Below are 25181 nucleotides of genomic sequence, written 5' to 3'. Positions count from 1 at the left end.
TTTGGTCACTTGGAAAGCATAAAAAAATGACAATTTCATAAATACTTTTTGTAAAGTGCTTTGAAACCCTCAAGTGGAAAGCACCTAAGGGCAAAGTATTATTATTACTGAAAGATATTTGACTTTGTCAGCAAGAACGTTCTCAACTATTTTTTTCTGGACAACTGTGGTGTGGACAATTTAACTTTGCATTTACACAGCCTTTCCAAACTATGGGTCAAATTCTATCTTTTGGATGCATGTGTCTGACTTTTGTGTGAATCAGTGGGAGCTCCATATGCATGTAATTCAGTGTGGAATATACATAGCACAACTTGAAATAGCCATGTTTACTTTATTCACAGACATCAGGTTTTCACAGGACTCTCCCTTGGCAATATTTTTTTGCACTGAAACTGTACTTCAATCTGTCCCTGCTTCTTCAAAGTTGGTAGTCACATGAGCTGTAATTGTGCATCATAGCTTTTCTTTTTTCAGTGCTTAACTTGTAATGAAAGTAGTGCTGGGGCTCAAGCAATTTTTTTACATTCATAACTGATGCAGCAAGCCCAGAGGTGCTGGGGCTATGAACTGCTAAGCCTAGAGGTGCTGGGGGCTCAGGCCAGCCACAAATTAAGCACTGACCCTACTGCCTTGTTATGTGCCAGTTGTTGCCACTTGTTCACTCGCTGGAACCAGTGAGGTACACTTCCACCCTCCTACTGGCTGCATTTCAGTGCTACTGCATGTGTAATTTCTAGATTGCGTCTGGACAGCCAATGGTCATGTCGGGAGCAACATAGCGCTGCTTGCAGTGGCTATTGCGCTGGAGAGAGAAACGCTGCTCCCGGGAGCGCACGTGGGTCGTGGTCCCAGTGATGCTCTTTGGAAAGGTGTCAGAGTAACAGCCGTGTTAGTCTGTATTCACAAAAAGAAAAGGAGGCCTTGTGGCACACTAGAGACTAACCAATTTATTTGAGCATGAGCTTTCGCGAGCTACAGCTCACTTCATGGGATGTGAAAGTGTAACATGTGCTTCCAGGGACACCCAGCACGTGCGCGCCCTGAGACAAGACACTTTGACAGGCAGGCTCCGCCCTGCTCCCTGGGCGGGACTCTCCTGCACAGGCTGGCTGGGCAGCGCACAGGGGACACCGCGTCCTCCAGCGACGCAGTGACGTACAAGAGCCGCTCTTACTACCTGCGCGTGCGTCGAGGTATTTCTTCTCAGAGCGAGGCTGCGTCTGACACAGGCGCGCCGGAACCCGGAAATGGAGGGGGAGGTGGCTGTGGTCGCGAGCGCAGCGGCGGAGTTTAGCGGCTGACAGGCAGCGGCGGGGGAGCCGCGCGGAGCAGGTGTGTGCTGCTGCTGCGACCGCTGCTGAGCGGCCTCTCTGCGGCTGGCGGGCGGATCCAGTGGGGCGAACGATTTACGCCTCCCTTGGCTGGACCGTCGCCCTGTGTGGAGGGGCGGGTGAGCGCCCCGGCCCGCTGGGGCGCAAAGAGGCGGCTCCATGGGGTTGGGGACTCTGCTCCCGTTCCGAGGCAGGGGGAATCGGGGACCCTCCGCAGGCCCCGGAGCGGGGAGCAGGGGCGCTCCCGTCGCTCCCCTGGGGCGGAGGGGCTGTTCGGCTCCCTGGGGGTGAGGTGAAGGGCCCCTCTCCCTCTCTGCCCTTGGGGACCGTGCGGCGGTGACCCGAGCCGGTCTCGGGGGGCGGGCGGGACAAAGACTCTCAATCGCCCGAGGTTGCTCCCCGCATCCGGAGCCGAAGCAGGGGCGTGCGGGGCTGGGGATTTGACATTTGGAGGCAAAACGACCTGCCACCCGAAATCTCTTCACCGAGCCGCACAGGAAGTATCGCGCTGCTGTTCTGCAGGAGCACAAAACTCCCCAGTCCGGATGTCAAGAGGAGAATGGAGTATTGAGCACAGAATATCTGATTGGCCTCAACGTGAATGCACCGTTTCGAGTTCAGCGAGTGTCACCCAGCCAACACCAGTGTGAGACGTGCACAGTTAATAAGGCCAATATTCAATCTTGATGCTGGGTTTTGGTTTTAATTTTGTTCTGGTTCTGAAAAGATGCTTCAAAGAGCAAAGCAAATCTGTTTAAGAATGATATGTTGCATATGTTTTGGAACATTTCACAAACTATAGGAGCACACTCTTCAGCTGCCTAATAAACAGATGTCACATTATTTCTTTTATCAGTGTACAGCAATGTTACATGATAGGCCAGAATGGGAAGAGACTAGGTTTGAATAATTTAGTAAATGCTTAAAGTATGCAGAAAAGTAAGTAGAAATTGTATATAGTTTTAGAAAGTAAATTATATACTGTTGTGTCCCAAGTGTAATTATTAATAATATTCTTTTACAGATTATGAAAATATTCTGATCAATCTGTTTTAAAAAAAATTCAGAACTGAATTAAGGCTTCACCATAAATCTTTTCTGCTGCTTATGAAGTTTCAGATATTAAAGCTGTACTATTGAAATGAAGAAAAGGAGAAAGTTCCCTGGAAATCTAAATGAGAAGATACATCTTGGCCATGAGAAAAATATTTCTGATGGGATTCTTGTAGATTCTGACCAAGAAACTGTCACCAAATCTGCTGAAGTAGCTATTGCAGGCCAGCTTGAGTGTTCCCAAGAACTTCCTCCATCACCAGAACAAAGAAAACTCTTAAGTTCACTGCAGTATAATAAAAATCTACTTAAATATTTAAATGATGATAGACACAAACAACCATCTTTTTGTGACTTACTTATCATAGTAGAAGGAAAAGAATTTAGTGCGCACAAAGTTGTTGTAGCTGTTGGCAGTAGTTATTTTCATGCTTGTTTGAGCAAAAACCCAAGCACGGATGTTGTCACACTGGATCATGTAACTCATTCTGTTTTTCAGCATTTGCTTGAGTTTTTGTACACATCTGAGTTTTTTGTGTATAAAAATGAAATCCCTTTAGTGTTGGAAGCAGCTAAATTTTTAGACATAATAGATGCAGTCAGACTGCTCAATAATGAAAATATTTCCACCATACAATCTGAAGTGGTAACTGAAAACCCAGTACCAGTTGAAACTCTCAATGAATTGACTGGAAAACTATCAAATAGTCACCAGTGCACTTTTTGCAGTCGAAACTTCTGTTACAAGAAATCCTTAGAAAACCACTTGGCTAAAGCTCACAGATCCCTTCCACTGGAAAAAAAACATGGGTTAAAAATGGTTGAGAAAGCAGACTTTTCTACCAGAAGATCTACAAGGAACCGTAAATGCCCAGCTAAGTTTGATAACAGTGATAACGAAAGAAGTGATGTGTCTGACAGCAACTTGGATAAAGTGCATTCTGAGAGAGAAATGTCTGTTAAAAATGAATGTGAAGATAGTGGAAGTGAGTGCAATGCAGATGAAGAGGGCCAGGAAGAAGAAATATCAGATGAAGATTCAGATACTGAAGAGCAAAGTAAAAAAGAACATAATGATACTGAAGTGAGTCCTGAGCTAGTTGATTCAGTAGGAAATATTCCTGAAGGTTTAACTCCAGTCATCATTCAGAGTAGTAGCAAAAAACTATTGCAGTGTCCCAAGTGTGACAAAACATTTGATCGAACAGGTAAGAGCAATTAGTTAGTCTCCTTTCTCTTTACCACATGGTGGTACTTTCAGGTGGAAAATAAACTGAGTTCTTTCTGACTCTTATGTTTATAGACAATTATCATTACTGTAGCACTAAAATTAGGAAGTGAATTAATTCGAGTGCTATTTTTTAAAATCCTGCAAATGACAAATCTTTCTCTTCCCCCAGTTGTGGTCTCAATTCTTAGTATACAGAAGAGGCTTGAAGAGAGTGCAGTAACTTATTAGTAGAATGGAAGGTAAATTGTAAGAAATCTGAAACATGGGCTTGACTTCCCACCAAACTGTCCAACTTTAGCTGATTAAGGTAGCTGACTTTTCTGTTAGAGTTATACTATATTAAATGCTACAGAAGCAATTATTTCTTATGAAAAAAACATGGACTCCCCAGCATGTGGCTCCCTGATGATGAAAACACTTGCATGTACAGTTCTAATTCATAAGAAATATAGATGAGGTCTGTCTTTCAAAATGAGCCTAGTATGCTTGTACAAATATCATAACTAATAAGATGTTTTGACATGGCTGCAGAATAACACTAAACTCACTTCTAGATTTTAAACTAGATCTGATTGCAACATTAAGTGGTCTTGCCATTAGTAAACTTAAATTTTGTTGAGATCTGAAGGCAAAATTTTTCATGTGTGGATCACTAGTAATTTATTTAATTGCATTTTTACTTACAAGACATGATCCATTGAGATTTTGTCAAATTTAATTTTATACCACTTGTTGAGGGACGTGCTGGCTGAAATTTTAGGTGTGGGATAAAATAACACTGTTTTTACAAAGCCAGGTTAAAGTCTTTTAATTACACATTAAGTTCTGGTTTAGGTGTGATAAATGTTCCTCAGGGTATCAAGACAGCTCTTCAGTCTGTACCCAAAGCTTCCCCACTATCTTTCTAAACTGAGGGTCACATCGTGCCTGCCTTATTCACATAAGCAGTCCCGTTGACCCCATGGATTTGGCTCTGAGTTTTTCCTTCTCCATGAGTATTTTTCATTTCAGCTGGGATAGTTAATGTATTTCTAAACTTTGATCATGAGGTACTGAGCTTCCTCAACTGATTGCTGAAGTCATGGGAGTCATGAGAGCAGCATCTCACGAGATCAGGCCCTTTTTAGTACTACTAAAACACTACCACTATAAATTTGTCATCCTAAGATCTAAGAATTTATAGTCATTATATGGGGGAAAAAAGCTGACTTATATGTTTAGACATATTATAGTGAAACGGGCAAGCTTGCTCTGATGGTATTTGAATTTAATCATTAAGGCAGGAAACCATTTTGGTTTCGGACCTTTCTTGTATCAACACTTTATTATTAGCTAGATACTTGATAGCTTTTATATAGTGCTCTTCATCTTCAAAGCACTTTACAAACATTAATTAGTTGATCCTAACAACAACCTGGTAAGTATTATTATCCACATTTTACAGATGGGGATACTGAGGCAGAGGTGAAATGAGTTGTCCAAGGTCACAGATTATATAATAATAACTATTCAACATTAAAAAAAGGTGAGACCTCTCTCTCTCTCTCTTTTTTAAAATAGAAACTTGTGGAAAATTCTCTGAATTTGATAACTGTTGCTGGTGATTTTTTGATACTGAAAGTCCAGACTACAGAGCCTAATAGTCTGAAGTTTTAGGGTTTTTTTTATGAAATATTTTGAGTGGTAGTGCAAAGTCAAACTTTTTTTCTCTTTGCACTCTTGTAATTTAGAGCCACGAAACTTTTGTGTTTTAAAAGGGGGGGTGGGAGGAGGAGTGGAAGGAGAAATAAAAGCTTGTCTTTCATTGGCGATTTTAATAACCACAATACGCTTCTTTCTTTGTGTTTATAGAGTGTCCAAAAGTAGTGTGTAGGTGTTCTTACAGAGAAATAAACCCCCTTCCAGTCCAAGGCCCTGCAGTTGATTCCACAAGTGCAGACCCACATTGCAGGATTGGGGTCCAATTTTAGCCAAGTCATGAATGAGAATGAAAATCAGTGTAGAAGGAATGAAGGCGAGATTATTATTTTTATTTTATTTTAGTATTGTTATAATGCCTTGGGACCCAATCATGGATGAAGTACGAGGGTCTCTCTTTTTCTTAGTCTTTGATTATACCAAAATAAATGACACAAAGCTCTGTTTTTAAGTTTCCAGACTGCTCCCTATTTTGAAAGAGGTATTTCGTGAACTGGGTTATTTAAAAAAGAAAAAGTAATGCATCTCTCGGTCGAGGATAGAGAGTGCTTTACAGAGATGAATATGTAGGCTCATGTATACAGGATGTGGTAACAGCATATGTGGAGTAAATATAAAACACATTTTAAAAATAGTGAAGATTAAAGTATTTTGGGAACCTTTATTTGATTTGTCTATATAATCCCTATAAGCTACCCAGTGAAACTCAGTAAAATAATTGTTCATGTGTATGTTGAATATGCCTAGATTTATGGAGGTTGGCTGAAAGCATTTAGTGCATGTACTGTACAAGAACACCCTGGTCTGTGTGCTGTGAATCAGAACTGTGTAAGGCCCCATATTGTTTTAGGCTTCAAAACACTGAGTGGAGATTCTAACAAAAACAAGAAAGTACTGAAGATGATAAAGAACGTAAGTTAGTTTGTTTGTCCGGTGGTATGTGTCTTTAAGCTGACTGTAGTTGATGATAGTTCTGTGTTAAACTAACATTTTATTTTTTAGGGAAGCTCGAGATCCATACCCGTGTGCACACAGGTGAGAAGCCCTTCGAGTGTGATATTTGTCATCAGCGCTATTCCACAAAATCTAACCTGACAGTTCACAGAAAGAAACACAATAATGAAACAGAATTTCATAAGAAGGAGCACAAATGTCCATATTGTAATAAACTGCATGCAAGCAAAAAGACTCTAGCAAAACATGCAAAGAGGTAAGTATGAGTGGGATTGTCTGTTACACTTCTGCGTAATGTATTTTCCAGCCCCAAAGCTGTAGTAGATAAAAACACAAAACATTGGGAAACTATTTATTTAACTTTTGGTTTCTTTCTAGAATTGTTTTTTAAAAGACACCTCTTTTAACAGGACATAAGAATTAACAGTAGTAAGTCACCTACCATATAAGGATAAGTTAGTCAATGTTTGTACAGCACTTTGAAAATGGAAAAAATTGTGTGTGTGTGTGTGTGTACAACATATTAGGGTACTGTGAAGTGATAGTATCACAATAGCTTTCTACTATAAATTTCAACTTGCTCAAGAAAGCTACTTATTAAAGTTGACCCTCTCAGTAATTATCTCCCTTTTTAGGTAAGATTGTGTTGTTGTTTTTTTCTGGCAAGGCAAATCTGATAATATCCAAAGTCCTCCTGTTTCCTTGATCCCTTTCACTGTGTTGTTAGGTTTGGGCTTCATGCAGGGACAGCACTGGTTTTGGTGGCAATGATATAGCCTCCTGGTGAATGATGAAAATCAAATGTCCATACAGAGTCTTAGATCTATCAGATGCACTTAATTCAGTTATCAGTGAAGTATTTTTATTTACCTATAGACCCTGGCAGGGATATATTCATTTAAGAGGACCCCTAGAGTGGTGTAATACAAATGATCTGGCCCACGGACTATCATGTGGTACTGCAAGTTCCTTTAGTCAATTTTCTTTAATATGCTATGCCTTCAGGATTCCAGTGTCATCAGCCTGCTGATGACAGCTTTGTCAGTTCACTGGATTAGATTGGAATGGTAATGTTTGACTGGCTTTCATGGTGTACAGCCAGAGTTGAGGCCTGCATCAGCTTAAGCTGGATGAACTTCAGTTTAGATACACATGATAATGTTAGCAGACTGTATTTATTTGAAAAGGAAGAAGGTGAATGTAAACTGGGTTTAACTTCTACAGTAGAGCTGTCCAGGGCCATCTGTAAATTATATTCCTGGTATGGTTTTGGGCAGATATAAATTTTTTTGAAGTTATACCTCTGTTGACCTGATCTTAACGTATGTGGTTGAAATGCATATAACTTCAGAATCTGTCATGTCAAACAATAAATATTTCATATACTGCATATTTGAACAAAGGCTATGTTTTTAAAAAATGTTTGTCAAATGTGGAGATATGTAGACTTTGGAAATGACGAGAGCTGCACGCTAATGCTGCTTGCTATGCTAAGTAACGTGCATTAGTATAAATAACATCGGAGTTAAGAAATGTATAGCTAACATTACTCATTTTCACTGATCTTTTCTCCTAGGTTTCATCCAGAGAACATACAAGAATTTCTTTCCATTAAAAAGACAAAGAGTGAAGGCTGGAAATGTGATGTAAGCATTACTTTAAGTCTACCAAAAAATCAAACTTGAGGTTTTTTCTACGGGATTTTTTATAATTAGTTTATACAGAAATTACTTGGTTTAATGATTTAATGAGTATTTTCATTGCATCATTCACCCTGAAGTCTAAATAAGCTGTGTAAGTTAAATATTGTGGTTTCAGGTTGATATTAAATACTGTATTTTAGTGTGTGCATAAGATTCTGTGGCTGTATAGAAAGTACCGGACTTAATTTTACAAAATATCTGTGGCCATTAAAATAGGTATGTTTGCATATATTTCACATTAAATGGGAGTTGAATATTATGACTAGCAAAAAGACAAAAATAAAGCCAATAGTGAAAAACTAGTGGAATATCTTATCTTTAAAAATGGGAACAAAGAGGACACTGGGAAGTTATAGACCAGTCAGCTTAACTTCTATGCCTGGAAAGATCCTGGAAGGAATTTAGCCCAGTTTGCAAATACCTAGATGATGACAGGGTCACAAGGAATAGCCAGCATGGAATTGCCAAGAACAAATCATGCCAAACCAACCTAATTACCTTCTTTGACATGATTACTGGCCTAGTGGATAGGAGGAAAGCTGTCAACATGATGTACCTTGATTTTTAGTAAAGGTTTTGACACCTTCCAACTGATGTTCTCATACACAAACTAGGGAAATGTGATGTAGATTAAGTTACTATAAGGTGGATACAAAATTGTTTGAAAGACTGTACTTGAAATAGTTAGCAGTAGTTGTCTGTCAAACTGGGAGAATGTATATCTAGTCGGGTCCTGCACGGATCAGTCTTGGGTTTGGTACTATTCAATATTTTCATTAATTACTTGGGCAATGGAGTAGAGTGTGTGCTTATAAGATTTTCACATGACGCCAAGCTGGGAGGAGTTGCACGAATTAAAATTCAAAATGACCTTGAGAAATTGGAGCGTTGGTCTGAAATCTACAAGATGCAATTCAATAAATACAAGTGCAAAGTACTATGTGTAGGAAGGAAAAATCAAATGCACAACTGCAAAATGGGGAATAATTGGCTAGGTAGTAGTACTGCTGAAAAGGACCCAGAGTTTAGAGTGGATCACAAGTTGAATGAGTCAAGAATGTGATGCAGTTTCTAAAAAGGCTAATATCTTTCTGGAGAGTTAACAGGAGTGTCATATGTGAGACATGGGAGGAAATTGTCCTGCTGTACTTGGCATTGGTGAGGCCTCAGCTGGAATGCTGTGTCCAATTCTGGGCACCATACTTAAAGAAAGACTTAGCAAATTAGAGAGAGAGTCCAGAGAGAGTAACAAAAATGATAAAAGATTTAGAAAACCTGATCTATGCCGAATGATATTTTTTAAAAATAAGCATATTTAGTTTTGAGAAAAGAAGACTGAGTGGGATCAGATAAGTATTCAGGTATGTTAAAGGCTGTTATAAAGAGGACGGTGACCAAAATTTCTCCATGTCCGCTGAAGGCAGGACAAGAAGTAATGGCAGTACACTTCTGATTTCTTTGATCATAATCATACACTCCATACGCTGCCCATAATGTATATTCTTGGAGGTGCTCCTTCAGGGGAAGACCAAAAAAATATGTAATGTAGTATGGGCAAAGTTCGCACCCCCATACTTTCTCATTTGGCTGTATGCTGATGCCTACTGAACAATAATCAGATACCAATATAAGCTTTAAGTGTCCTAAAAGTATTGTGCAGACCTCCCAAATCTAGCTTTAGATATAAAGCCATAGATGCCTTTTCTAGTTTTCCCCAAGAAATTGGGTATCAATAAAGTAACAATTTAGTATGAAAGTTTTGGCTGTGTGATTTCTCTCCCCTTTCCCATTTCCCTAGTGTCAATGGAATCAGATTTTTTTTTTTTTTCCCCAAATCATGTTTTTACAAGAGGTGGAACATTTTAAGGAATCAAAATATTTTTTGTCAACAACACAGTGGTTGTACCTATACTAACTCTGCTGTATGTCCAGAAGTTCATATCATCGTGAGCCATAACATGCTATCTTGCTAAGGCTTATAAAACTAAGCAAGTTTGGGCTTGGTTAGTAGTTGGCTGGGAGACACCTAGATGCTGTAGGAAGCAGAAATGTTTGTTCGTTAGTTTTTTCCTTTGAGTCTGTGACGCAGTGCATATTATGGTAAGGGGCATTATGTGACAGCAGGTTCTGTCTTTTAGATGAGACATACAGCTCTTTACAAATCCCATAGTCATAGCTAAAAGTGAAATTAAAAAGAGAGTGCTTAGATTTTGAGAGCACTTGTTTGGGAAGCTTGATTTTGCCTGGTCAGATGAGTGAGTGGATTTTGCAAGCCCTGCCTTTAGAGAGAGAAAAAATATCCTTTGTGTTACCTGAGTTTAAAATTGGAGTATTGTTCATTTATCTGTAGCGGTGCACATTGGAAATATTGTTAGGAAGGACTTTGGAGCAGGGATGGGATTTTTATCACGTATAACTGAACAAGAGAATGAGGTAAGGCCCTGAAATTGTGGCCTTGTTTGAAATAGCTCCTCCACTCAGATGCACTAAATGCATACCGGCTGCCTGATGTTTGATCGGTACTAGTAGTCTGGGTTTGAACATTAGGACTTGGTGCACTTACGCTTTTTGGCTATGCAGCATACTAGATAAATTCCTGGACACATCTGAATACTAAAAATGGGAGTAGCAGCAGTTACAACTAGGCTTAGAAGGATTTGACTCTTTATCAGTAAATGGTGACTTCACCATACGCACACAAATGGAGGAAAAAAAATATTTCTATTGATAATTGAAATTTACGGACAGGCAAAGTAAGACTTCATTGGCACAATCCAATGATTTTGACTTCTGAATTAGGCTTGTTACAAATGGACTAGCAAATATTTAAAACTGTTGATTTAAGGATATTTACTTAGCACATTTTGACATGTGAGACTGACAATGTGTTTTAATGGTTTATAAAACTTTAACTTTTTGGGTCTCACCATCTACTGTCATGAAATGATTGTCGAACATCCATCCATAATTTCCCACAGTTGTGAAAATAAGTTGATACGAATCTAAATGCTTAAAACCCATAATTTGTGCAACTGTGAAAATTTAAAATGATGATCTAAATACTTCAAAATAATTATATATATTATGTATCAACATTATAAAAAAAAAAATCTAATTCTGCAAAGCCTAAATATAAGCAAGCTGAACGTTTGAATTTTCACAACTACTGGGGTCTCTTGCCCTTATATTTGAATTAAGTTATTTGGTTTTATCTATATATCTATATACATATCTTTTTAAAGAGGCAATAGAAACTTAAAAAAAATTCCTGAGTTTGTCTCTAGCTAATGTTTGACCAAGTATTTTGTCATTTTAGATTTGTAAGAAATCTTTTGCTCGAAGACCCCATTTGGAAGAACACATGATTCTTCACACTCAGGATAAACCTTTCAAGTGTACCTATTGTGAAGAGCACTTTAAATCCCGGTTTGCAAGATTGAAGCATCAAGAAAAATTCCATCTTGGTATAAAAACCTCCTTCTGACATGCAAACAATAGATTTGAAGTAAAACAGTCTTCCTCCAATGGGTGCAGAGTTTGATATTTTTTTCCTTTGCTCCTGTTTAATATTTTATTTTATTAGATTTCTTAAAAGCTTTTGAAAGCTTTAAAAAAAAGCTTGATACTAATTTTTGATTTTTTCATTAAACTGCAGTGATATTAAACATATGCATCCAAATAACTGTACCATGTACAAAATCCAATGTTGGACTAGCTGACTGGGAAATTCTGGTTATGATTAAAGGTGTAGGTATGTTAATCACCTACAAAGTACGTGTATTGCCAGGTCACTTACTGATAGGCAGCACTCTTATACAAATAAATAGATAACTCTAGGAGGGAGAAATATTCCGTGAGTCTGGAAACTTTAATAAAACAAAATCCAAAGATATAATATTAATATAAACTTCTAAACATATTCAAATTATTATGAACTGTTCAGTCTCTTGTACTAATTTTTCGATACCATAGCAGCTGAGAGATGAGGTTTCAGAGTGGTAGCCATGTTAGTCTGTATCAATAAAAACAACGAGGGGTCCTAGTGGCACCTCAGACTAACACATTTATTTGCGCATAAGCTTTCAAGGAATATAACCCACTTAATCGGATGCATAGAGTGCAAAATACAGTAAGCAGGTATATTTATACAGCACATGAAAAGATGGGAGTTGCCTTACCAAGTGGGGGTCAGTGCTAACGAGGCCAATTCAGTTAAGGTGGACGTGGCCTGTTCCCAACAGTTGACAAGAAGGGGTGAATATCGATATCCACTTTGATTGAATTGGCCTCGTTAGCACTACAAAAAGTAATTTTCCCTTTGTTGATATTCACCCCTTCTTGTCAACTAGAATAGTTTTAGAAGAATCCAGGCAGGTTCACATCATGGTTGTATACTATTAGTACTAAATGGTTGTTTTTATGGTAGTTGTACAAGAGTTCAGAGCATTAGATTATCAAACTGAAATTTAATTGTTGACTCACAAATGGCAAAAAATATTAAATGTTTAAATTTTACATACTGAAAAAAATGTGAGGCATGTTAGAATAATAATTCATTAAACTAGCCTTTTATTCTTGTAGGTTGATTAAGGTATTTTTTTTGTTTTTGGGTCAGTGACCCAAAATATACGTCTGTTTGTGACTTAATGTAATTACTCACAGCTAATAGCAGTTCTGGTTATTTTCTTTCAGGCCCTTTCCCATGTGATATTTGTGGTCGTCAGTTCAATGACACTAGAAATCTAAAACGCCATATAGAATGTACTCACGGGGGGAAGAGAAAATGGGTATGTTTTATATGTGGAAAATCGGTCAGAGAAAGGTAAGAAGGAATATCTCAATCAAGGCTTGGCATAACATGAGTTTTTAATATAGAAAGTAAATAGCTTTGAGGGTATAAAATCAGTTAATTTCAGAGGGTTAATAAGACAATGTATCAAAGAAGCAGTATCTCTACCATAAACAATATATGCATTTATGGTATTTTAAATATGAGAGTGGAGAACAGAGGTGATTGACCGCAAAACACTAAATATAGAAGACCTACTAGGGAAGTTGGTTGGCCGTATTTGAATTTGCTGCATTTTGCAAGAATATCTTTCATTGGCTACATAACTGAAGAGGGATTGAGATTTTTCTGTGACAGGTGCATTGCTGAGTGTGATAATGATAACGAGAAAAAGAGAAACAATTTATAGGAGTGGCTGGGGGAAACTTGGAGAAATTCTGAACTTCTAAAAATATATATATTCTCCTCTGCCATTCCTGCCCCCTTCAAAAAAGAGAAAATGTCATGAAAGATTTTAGAAAATTGATTGGACAAACTCATTTTTTTTTTTCCCTCTTCATTTCCTAAATGGAGCAAAATTTACTAATTTCTAGCCATGTGCAATTTGAAGTTCTAAAACCTGGGTAATAGCTTCTGCCATTATTGTTTTGGGTATGTATCTTCACCATGCATATAGTTCCTGGAATGGCAGATGCTTAACTTTTGATTCAGAACACAAGCATTTTAATATAGCTGGGCCAGTGGTTGGCTCCTATAGAAACTGTATAAATCCGTACAAAAGTAGGATTTTTGTTCTTCAGGGGTTAAGGCTTAACTGATTGTATGAGAAACCTGGTATGAGGGTTTTTTTAATGAAACAACCTTTCACATAGCTGTGCAAAGCATCTGAGCTAAACCAGGCTGTCTTTTTTTTTTTTTTTTTAAACTGTGGTTGAAACATCTTACATTAAACCTGATATTAGTTTATATTTGAATCTCATGTAAAAAGGTACACTTTTTTCCCCTTTTTGGAGAGGGTAACTTTAATTAATTTCTTGGTTTGACAAAATCATCTCTGCTTTTAGTCATTGGGGCTGAGATGTTCCACACATCTTAAGATATCATACATCGAAAATTTCTGAGCTTATATATGTTCCCTATGGACTCATTCCAAATCGCTGACCGCTCCCACTGAGTACTGTTGGAAGAGGATTTGGCCCCAAGTGGGACTAGTTCTGTTTGCTTTTTTTTTTAAGCAGATAAAGCAGTCAAGCAGAACACAAAAAGTGGAACATCAGTGCTGCTTAAAATTATAGAACTGAAGGGCACGTGCACACTTAAATAGAACATGTACTGGCTTGTTGTAATATCTGTACATAAGAACAAAAGCCCAGCAAAATTTTCAATTCCCTGTAACTCATTTTTAGCTTGTAACACAAGCTGTTGGTAAATAAAACAACTTTGCATTAGCTTAGGTTTATAGATTTTAGTGTAGCTGTATATGTGCACAGAAGTAAATATATTTGGAGTTACTGGTTTCAATAGCAAACTTAAAAATCACAGTACTTCTAACTGAAAATATTTTAACTATTACTGGTAACATCTAGAATTACTAATTAAAAGAAACTAGAGATTTTTTTCTTTGACAGCTTATATATTTGACAGCACTTTGAATAGTAAATTTCACCGTTTCAGTTGTATAGTCAATCAGTTTCCTTTGTTGACTGAGTGGTCACAAAGTCACAGGAAGAGAATTAGAAAAAGAAAAAAGGAAATTGGCAGGGCTGCATACTTTCACATTAGTGCATATGTGAACATATGCACTATGCTGAATTAGGCTTGCAGTGAGGACTATAATTTTGATTTTTCTCTTTTGACTTTAAACTATAGATTTGCAGTAACTTTTTTGCATGGAATTTTCTTGTCTTCATATAAGCAAAAAGAAGCAAAGAGAGGTTCCAGTGATTTCAGTGATATACACACACAAATCCAGAATTTTTGGGTGCATGCAGTGAACGAATATCTTAGGATCAGGCTGAAAAAGAAGTTGTACTGGGGAGGGATAAGCCATCATTAAGACACAAATTGCCAATAACAGTGGGGACAATATAGAAAATATTATTAAAAACCACTTTTTTGTATAAACATGCATTCCTTATGTGCTTTGATATGTGTCCCTTTAAGAGTATCTTGTTTCCGGAAGAAACCTGTGGAGAGAAGATTAGACATGATGAATGAAATTCAGGACCTTTATTTGTTCATATTCTATATAATTTAATATAAATACTTGCGTATTTAATTCTCTGTTTACCTAAAGTGATGCATCAAGATCAGAGAATATTTATTCTGTCTACACTTTAAAGTAGTAGTAACACTAAGTTCCTAAAACATTGCTTTTTTTTTTTTTTTTTAAACCCAGAACAACTTTGAAAGAACATTTGAGAATTCATAGTGGGGAGAAGCCTCATCTTTGTAGTATTTGTGGGCAGAGTTTTCGTCATGGAAGTTCCTACAGGTAATGAAGCAGATTCTGATTCTGTTTAAAGAGATTAAGCTACCACATTCTAGATGGTGATATAGATAGATAGATCTCTCTCTGTCTCTCTCTCTCCCCCTTTTGCCCACACACCTTGAAGAATTATGTTGATGATGTTTGATTTGGGTTTCCAATATGAGTAAACAACAATTTTCAAAATTGTTTTTTAACTTAAAGAAATTTGGGGAATTTAGATTGATATTGGTGTGAAAAATCCTTTTTTATTTTTAATTATCTAAATTTGGGTCTTAAAGTACATGACAGAATCCCTTTCACATACTAAATATATCAGTTTCAATGACAAACTGCAAGAAACAAAATGTTTGCATTGTTCTTTTCCTCAACTGTAATACAAATAATATTGAAGTTGACTTCTTCCAGACCTTCTGCAAATTTTGAGTAAGTGCTGTTTGGGGGGGGGGAACCATGGCAAGTAATGTACTGCAGTTTCCATGTTCGTTAAGGTGAAGCTATAGTCTAAAAAGTAATTAAAAAGACATCCTGAGTTCTCAGTGACTTCTATATCAAGTTTGCGTACCTTTACAAGTAAAGAAGAAAAAGATATTACAAGCACTGCAAATTTAATTTGGGATTTGAAAGTAGAGCTGTCATCTTTCTGGCTCATTTAAGAACAGTAAATGATTCTGCAACTGGAAGTTATTTAGTTGAGAGCCAGAAAGGAATCCAGCTTCATATCCTACAGCTGTACTAGTTCTGCATGCAGATCTGTTGAGGAAAATGCTATTTTTATAATCACATTAATAACTATAAATGTGTTAAACTTGAACAGTGACATAAATTTCTCTGTCTATTAATATAGACTTCATCTACGAGTTCACCATAATGACAAGAGGTATGAATGTGAAGAATGTGGGAAAACGTTTATTCGGCATGACCATCTAACAAAACACAAAAAAATACACTCAGGTAGGCTATATCTTTGGAAGTTTGATCAAAGTAAGTAAGAGTGAGCGCAAAATTAATTTTGGATGCTTTATACTTTTTAAAGGTTTTAATAGGAGTGGTATTTAAGCCTATTACAAATGTTACTTTCAGTGTCCTACAGACGGATTTATTTATCTCTTCAAACACTTGCAAAGTTTAAGAGTAGAATTTTTCCTCTCTGTTAATACAGAGAGCTGAGGGACAGTCAAAAGGTGTAACATTTTATTTATTTATTTATTTAAAAAAGCAAATGTGATAAAAGAGGATTTTTTTTTGAGTTAAGATTTCTTTTCTAATAGCAGCTGTTTGAAATATTAACACCATAACACAAACTAAGCTGTCATTCACACAATCTCTGTCTAAGTTTGCATCCTGATCACTTTAATATTGAGTACAAATATGGGAAAATGACATTTGAACTGTCTGGTTTCTAAAGTTCCCCATTGTGGATTGGTAGTTAGGAAATCCTACATATGGGGAGAATCAACTCTGAGCACAGCAAAGCAGGTGGAAGAATAGAAGTGTTTTTAACCACTCCCCTTTCCCCCAGCTATTTTGCATCTTGAGGCAAATGGATTAGATCTGTAGAAGAAAAGAAAGATTGGAACCACTGGAGATTTTTCTTCCAGAACAGACTCCTAAGGGAATATAAGATTCCCCAGAGGATGGAAATTACTTTCCAAAACAGTGTGAAGATATGAAAGTGATCAAGGACTAAACTTTGCGAGCCCTTGTTTGAATAAAACCGCTTATTTAGTGTTTGAAACCCTAACACCCGCTATAAAACAAAGAAATCTTTGAAAACTCAGATACACCCCCCCCCCAAAAAAAAATCCCCTTTTCTACTCTATTTGCCTTTTTTCCTCCAGAAAGTTACTTACTTTGACTGTTCAAACTCCCTCTACTTACATGAGAAGAAATATTCTGCCACTTTGTGAAAGATCTCAAGATGACTCAAAAGAAACATCCAGACTTTTAAACAACATAAAAGATAAAAGGTAACTTGAAAAAAGATTAACATTTGGATGTAGCACCGCCAGTTTAGCAATCAGTTTTAAGAACTTAGTGCAAGAGACAGCAGTCCTACATTTACTCCAAAATTTAGGCTTTTTCAAGGCTCTTGGAGCTTGGATTGTTAAAGGTGAAATTTCAAGTCTCATGAAAGAGGGTGAACTTTCAGTCATTCTCTTGCCTTTCCCTCCTCTTCTCTCTGTGGCAGTATGGGGTAATGTCCCCCAGCCATGAAGATTAGCTAATCATATAGGAGGAAGAAGAGACCAGGGAATGAGGAACCAAAAATGAAGATGTGACGGGTTGGATCACAGAAACCCCTTTGGGACTGCCACCTGTTGTTCTGGGAGTACCTCTGAGCCCGTTTTCCCTGGCGGCTTGGGATTTCAGTGCCCTGCCTGGTTGTGCTAGACATGTCAGCCTGCTACAAACACAGACGCAGGCTTAACTGAAAACAGCTTAAGAAGTGTTCCTGTCTCCAGCACTCACATACGCAACTCCCAATGGGGTCCAAACCCCAAATAAATCTGTTTTACCCTGTACAAAGCTTATACAGGGTGAACTTATAAATTGTCTGCCCTCTATAACACTGAGAGATATGCACAGCTGTTTGCCCCCCCCCCCCCCCCCCAGGTATTAATACATACTCTGGGTTAATAAGTAAAAAGTGATTTTTATTAAACACAAAAAGTAGGATTTAAGTGGTTCCAAGTAATAACAGACAGAACAAAGTGAATTACCAAGCAAAATAAAATAAAACACGCAAGTCTAAGGCTAATACAGTAAGAAAGTGATTACAGATGAAATCTCACCCTCAGAGATGTTCCAGTAAGCTTTCTCTTACAGACTGCCTCCTTCTAGTCTGGGTCCAGCAATCACTCACACCCCTGTGGTTACTGTCCTTTGTTCCAGTTTCTTTCAGGTATACTTTGGGGGTGGAGAGGCGCTCTGTCTAGAGCCAGCTGAAGACAAAATGGAGGGATCTCCCAGACTTTATATACACTTTCTCTTGTGGGTGGAAACCCCCTCCTCTCTTATGCAGAATCCAGCTGCAAGATGGAGTTTTGGAGTTACGTGGACAAGTCATATGTCCATTCATGACTCAGAACTTTACAGGTTGAGCTACATTCCCAGGAAAGCTCAGATGTGGATTGGCATCTCTCAAAGTTCATTGTTTGCTTAAGTGTTTCTTGATTGGGCACTTACTGAGAATAGTCTGTTCTCAAGAAGCTGACCAACTGGTTCACTGAGGTTACTTAAAATCAAACAAGTACATAGCCAATATTCATAACTTTGAATACAAAAACGATACATACGTAAATAGGATAATATATCGAGTAGATCATAACCTTTGCAGAGATATGTTACATGGCATATCTAGCATAAAACATATTCCAGTTATGTCATATTTACATTCATAAGCATTTTTCTGTAAAGCATTATGGGGGGCAACGTCACAGAAGAGATGGGTAAAAACTACATGTCTGCTTGGATCAGCCCAAGGTCATGAAGTCATTGCTTTGGGTAATAGAAAATCCTTTTGAAATATGGAAGAGCTTTTGTTGTTTGGAGGCTTTGTACTAAACATGGTTGTACTTTTTCTGAAACTTGAGTTCTTGTTACAACTTAATTTATATTTGTTATTGGTCTCCTTTTAAAGGTGAAAAAGCACATCAGTGTGAGGAGTGTGGAAAGTGTTTTGGCCGCAGAGATCACCTAACTGTCCATTACAAAAGTGTTCATCTAGGAGAGAAAGTGTGGCAAAAGTAGGTATTTTTTAAAGTTTAAAAATATAAACATTTCCATATTGTAAACAAAGTTGGACAGATTTTCATAAATTATTCTGATAATATGTGAAATGTTAGTTTTGCCTTTCTCCCTAATTCCGTTATGTCAAGGTCCTTAGGTGACCTAAAGCCAGTGCCAAGATCTGTGTTTTGAAATAGCCATCTTGGCAATCCAAACAAGACCTTTTTCATACCATAATTAGGCTGAATAACCTTAAGCTTTAAAAGTGATCAAATTCAGTTCTTCTATCAATCTAATTTTGCTGGTAGCCTGTTTTCTACAATAACGTAATCTAATTATCCTCTACAAACTGGGCAAATGACTGAATTGCAAAAAATCAGTTCAGTAGTCTGTGAGCTCTCCCAAAGTCCTTATACTTTAAGATGGAAAACCAGAACTAGGTTTCAGGATAAAGTCATTGCTTTTAATATTCATATTTTGAATAATTTACTGTAAATCTTGGCTAACAGAAATGCATAAAATCAATTACAGGGTTGTTTAGCTTTTGTTTTGTCAATACTTAAATCCACTGCCTCAGTCAACATGTTTCATTGTCACTTGTTTCCTCTTGGGAGGAAAGGAACATAAGCCAGTCTTAAGCTTGTTTTGTAGCATAACTTGCTGCTAAACTGAAGACCAACTCTGGATGTTGATCTGAAGTATCCTCTTCAGGGCACATTTCGGTTTCAGATGGGAAGTTTTAAAAGGATTTGCTGTCTGAATACAAAGTACTAGGCTACTCATTTTGCAGAGAACAAGATTAAATATAGAAAATCTAGATGGCCCTCTGACAAGTGGATGCCTAAAGGAATTGCCTGTCCTCTCCAGTTATGTGTTATGTTGTAATATAAATGCAGAGGGAGAAATACAGAAATATGTGACTCTTCTGCAATTTGTGGAATCTTTAAAGGCTATGTACATATTTGAGACTTTTTGGAAAAACCTGATCTTCTGATATAAACATGTTTTCTTCTTTGCAGATATAAAGCAACATTTCATCAGTGTGAAGTTTGCAAGAAAGTTTTTAAAGGGAAATCAAGTTTGGAAATGCATTTTAGGACACATTCAGGTAAAACTTTATCTATCACTCTGTGTTACTGCCACCTTGGTGTGACGGGAGATGATAAATTACTACAGGACTGACCAGAATTTTTCTAACGCTTCAGGCTTTATGACGCTTTAGGGCAGCAGTAGCAAGATAGAGCATGAACTGAGCTCCCTACTGCTTGTTGTATGCCATCCTTTTCTGAGTGTGAATACTGCCCTCTGAATGTAGTAGTTAGTTCTTTTTAGACTTCTCCAGGCAAAGGAGCTTCTGGATTCGCATGTGTTCTACTGATGCGCATTGTGTATTTTTACCAAATTTACTCATACCTTCTACTCAGTCTGGAGATCTAGGGAATACTTAATTTGAGTTTGTAACCTAAATCAGGATTTGGAACCCAGCTATCCAGGGGAAAGTGTCTTAATACTCAGCTCTTTATTCTCTGCAAGAAAGTAATTGTTCACTAGAAGGACCTTAAAAAAAAAATGCAAATTTGAGCTTCTTTAACAATAGTACAATAACGTGAATGTTGTTAGGTTTATTGACTGGTCCCCTTCATGTGCCCTTGGCAGAAATCCGAACTAGTTGGATTTGACGAGAATGCTATACTGATATCACTTCAAAATAACTTTTCTGTTTTCACTTAGTGAATTGTTTTCTCAGATGCCAAACATATTTTTCCAGTACAGCTACTTGAGAACCGTGTTTATTATATAATATAGCACCCCCATCCCCAACCATATGATTTCTACACAGTGATACTTGACTTCACATTTTATCTATTAATGCTGACTCCTTTTCTTCTATAGGTGAGAAACCATACAAATGTCAAATTTGTAGCCAATCCTTTAGAATTAAGAAGACATTAACAAAACACATGGTTATTCATTCAGATGCTCGACCTTTTAACTGCCAGCATTGCAATGCAACATTTAAACGAAAAGACAAGTTGAAATACCATATTGACCATGTGCATGGAACAAAGGCTGCAGAAGAAACAGTAACCACTTCTGAAGAAAAAGTAATCTCCTTGCCAGTACAGTACACCCCTGATGACAAAGTTTTCCAAATTGAGTCTAAACCATACATGGATCAGCCTGAAGTTTACGAAACAGAAGTCAAACCTATGCTACAGAATGTACCAGCAGAAGTATGTGTGCCAGTAACACTGGTACCAGTTCAGATGCGGGAACCTCAAGCTGATCTAGTACAACATAACACTACTCTCTCACCCCAGTCTCATGGTATTCTTCCCCCACAGGCACAGCAGCCAGATTATCAACGAACGGATTTGGCATTTCTGGAAAAATATACTCTCACTCCCCAGCCTGCAAATATAGTACATCCTGTCAGACCTGAGCAAATGTTGGATCCTAGAGACCAATCTTACCTTGGAACTTTATTAGGGCTTGATACAGCTCCAACTGTACAGAATATGTCAAATAATGAACATTCATGATTGGACCCCTAACATTCCACTTAACTTACTAAGCCATTAGCCACCAGAAGGCTAATATGGCTATTAAGTTTTGTAGTTCATTTGGACTTCTAGTCTTCTGAACAGTTTTGTTAAGTGCAAGGAAAAAATAGATTTGTTTACATATATGAACATTAAGACACATTTTAATGTATATTTATAGTGTTTCTTGTGGTTTTAAAGGCTTTTAAAAATCTTATAGCAGGTCTTTTGAAAATAGGTTCTCAAATATCTTTTAAGAATACTAGCTGCAGCAAACTTTAATCCCATACCTGGCCATTAATAAAAATAATTGTTCATATGTCTGCATCTCACTTTCCAAATAAACCTTTCTGTGGATAATGGAAAATATACTAGAAGGTTTAAGGGTTATGTTGAATTCATTAGGGTCACGATCGGAAAAAATATGAAACTAAACCTCTTAATGATCCCTCACCTTAAAATAAAATGTAACTTAATCCCAGACTAACCTGGTTACATTTTTTTACTGTAATTCATATGAGTAGTGGAATTATGAATCTGAGAATATAAAAAGTACTTGTGCTCTCTTAACCTTGGTTCAATCTTCTATAAAGTTTCCAACATTTGGGCCTTGAAAGGTTGAGAGAGGTGGTGGTAATATACTGTAACCCTCAGGCAGTAATAAAAGATTGGACTACTTCATCCTTGTTTATGAGCACAGAATGAAACCAAGCTGAAGCCCTTACTAGTATGCCCATTTCTACAATACTGATATGTAAAGTAATTTTAAAAAGCTCTTTTCAGAAAAGTAATTTGCTTAAATTTGTTAAAAGATTAATGAAATCAGTAATTATAAAACTTCAGCTGGCTTCTGGAAAAGAAAGTGAAAGGAAGTCATTTGTTTTTTCACCTTACGTGATATACATCATATGTAGGTGACAAATAATTAGGAAGAGGAAAGAAGATTAGAGCACGTAATGCCTTTAACTATTCTTTTACTGTTTCCTTACTGTTTTTCTAATGTGGAACCAAATCAAATCCACTATCTAGAATAATTTAAATTATTAAATCCCTCAGATTCTCTTCTAAGTAGAGCCCTGCAAATCCATGGACATCTACAGATCATTATTGTGGATCAGATGCGCATACAGACTTTGTATTCGCGCAGGGCTCTACTTCTAACCTCATTCCCGAAATAATCCTTTCCTTGTTGTAGGCTCAGTCAATCTTGTGCCAAAGGAAATACATAGAATCATACTTGTTTCTCAGTTATGTCTCATTAGGGATTACATTTTAGACTAAACTTTGCCTACTTCCCATAAAAACCTGGTTTTCTCACTTTTATTATTATTGTAAATTTTTTATATCCAATTTCTAAATTATGAAACTGGAAGTTCATTTGCCACGGTGAGTTATTAAACTTCTGCATTTGGTAGGAGCATAATAGTCTCTGAAAAAATGTCAGCATCCTACCGCTACAAACTCTTAATGGCCCTGTCTTGTAAAATGCTAATCACTTTCTGTGATGTGTTTGAGTGCTTTGCAGGATTGGGGTCAGAGCTGGGTGTTTGGTCATGTGTAGAAGCTTTTCAACCTAACTGATTCTCATCTAAGTGCACCAAAGACTTCTGTTAGCAGTTGAATAGTACTAGCATGCATAGAATTTAAATGTATCATTATTTAAATAAGGACTTGTCCAAAGAAGCACAATAGAAGTCCTAGACTTACAGATCTTTAAAATTCAGTTCCTATAGTAGGACCAAGTGTATGTTTAACTGTTGTGTTTATATGTACAAAGCAAGATGAGAGAAATACTCTGGGAACGTTCATACTGAGATGCTGTATATATGTCAGGTAAAAAGATGAGTACTAATTAAGATTATACAACAATATTCAGCCCATTGAATGCCATCTTCTAAAAGGACACTGTCAAGTACTGCGCTTCCTGCTTGTCCTCTGCAAAAAAAATTTTTAAATCACCACCATACTTATGCTCCAATGCACAAAAGTACTATTTAGTTTGTACCTTTCAAGTTGACAAGCACTGGAGTTTTTACCCCTCTGTATACCTTTCCAAAGTTTATGTTCATACCGTCAGAGATAAACTGACATCAATGCTCTCAGCACAGTTCTGAGACTGACATTCTACCTTTGCATTCTTTACTGACTTTCTTCCTCTGCATGAGTGTGGAGAGGATTGCAATTAAACAGTGGCGTAAAAATATTGGTGGTTAAGTTCTGTTTTGTTTTTTAAATCCAATCAGTCTGCAACACACTTCACGTTATTTAAATGTTGAGATTGAAGTTGGGGCATATATTACTTAATGTTCTTTTTAAGTCTGTCATGATAGTGCCTATTTATACATTGGCAGATCACTCTAGTTGATTAATTATTAAAGCGAATATTTTCAAAAGTGCCTAGTGATTTTGGGTGCTCAGCTGGAGCCACTTTAAAGGTGTTTAAGTTGGGTACCCCAAATCACTACACTCTTAAAAATGTTGGCCTAAGAGTTCATCAGTGCAGTTTTACAGTTAACCAAACTAGTTTGCATCTTTACCTGCTGGTCAGGCTCAGTCGTTGCCTGAAGGGAAAAATAATTTATGTAGGAAAACTTACATAAAAGTGCTAAATTATTAAATAGTATCGCTTTTGGGGTTTTTTATGTGCTGGGTTTTGATTCTTATGCCCTTATGGGTATAGTGAATTTGCATGTGAGTCAAGTAAATCACCATGGAGTGGTACTTCATCCTATAAGCAGGGAGAGATCATCTTCAACCTGAGAGAGCCCTATTTCTGAATAAAATGGTTTGGATTGAGAGAAAAATATGAACCATCTTGACTGCACAGATCAGAGCTTCTTGGTCATGGTACCTTCATATCAATAAACATGTATTTGTACTTACATAACTAGAACATATTCTATGAGCATTGAGAAAGTGTTTTTACAGTTAAGGCTGCTTTAATCTGGTAGCACTTAAAGCTGAAGGAGGAAGTGGGTCTCTCTTTAAAATGTCACATTCTGATCAGTGCCAAATATTTAAAAGTTGTTTGTTTTTCTTCCTACAAAAACAGCTGTGGAAGAAAAATGGAACCTTCGTTTGTGCTCTTCTATCTAAAAGGTTTCAGAGTAACAGCCGTGTTAGTCTGTATTCACAAAAAGAAAAGGAGTACTTGTGGCACCTTAGAGACTAACCAATTTATTTGAGCATAGGCATATGCATCTGATGAAGTGAGCTGTAGCTCACGAAAGCTTATGCTCAAATAAATTGGTTAGTCTTTAAGGTGCCACAAGTACTCCTTGTCTATCTAAAAGGGTTTTTGTGAAATTTTCTTTAAATCTTAAACTCTTGTGTAGTTCTGCAAAAATTACTGCATCTATGTTCTGTTTACATATTGCATATACCTTTCAAAAAAACCTTTGATATTTTTTTTTCGCTTGTATTTATCGGGTCACTGGTTATTCCAGGATATCATATCTTTGAATGGTTTCAGAGTAGCAGCTGTGTTAGTCTGTATCCACAAAAAGAAAAGGAGTACTTGTGGCACCGTAGCGACTAACAAATTTATTTGAGCATAAGCTTTCGTGAGCCACAGCTCACTTCATCAGATGCATTCAGTGGAAAATACAGTGGGGAGATTTATATACACAGAGAACATGAAACAATGGGTTTCTGTA

At 37.2% G+C, this 25181-nt stretch overlaps 1 protein-coding gene across 2 annotated transcripts; it reads left to right on the top strand.

The window, feature by feature from the left end:
* Positions 1-1254: 1254 nt before the first annotated feature.
* Positions 1255-24708, top strand: ZBTB41 (zinc finger and BTB domain containing 41). Of its 2 annotated transcripts, none has more exons than XM_074961171.1 (11): positions 1255-1335; positions 2359-3595; positions 6319-6526; positions 7847-7916; positions 11290-11437; positions 12666-12795; positions 15161-15256; positions 16098-16204; positions 18894-18999; positions 20002-20090; positions 20876-24708. In XM_074961171.1, the coding sequence occupies exons 2-11, from the start codon at positions 2476-2478 to the stop codon at positions 21523-21525; spliced, it is 2724 nt and encodes a 907-aa protein (XP_074817272.1). In that variant the 5' UTR covers positions 1255-1335; positions 2359-2475; the 3' UTR covers positions 21526-24708. The 2 variants fall into 2 exon arrangements, with proteins under 2 accessions (XP_074817272.1, XP_074817271.1); XM_074961170.1 differs by lacking the exon at positions 1255-1335 and adding an exon at positions 1864-2273.
* Positions 24709-25181: the final 473 nt, after the last annotated feature.

The sequence above is a fragment of the Natator depressus genome, chromosome 8, assembly GCF_965152275.1.
Source record: "Natator depressus isolate rNatDep1 chromosome 8, rNatDep2.hap1, whole genome shotgun sequence".
Lineage (NCBI taxonomy): Eukaryota > Metazoa > Chordata > Testudines > Cheloniidae > Natator > Natator depressus.
This window is presented reverse-complemented; position numbering and strand designations above follow the sequence as displayed.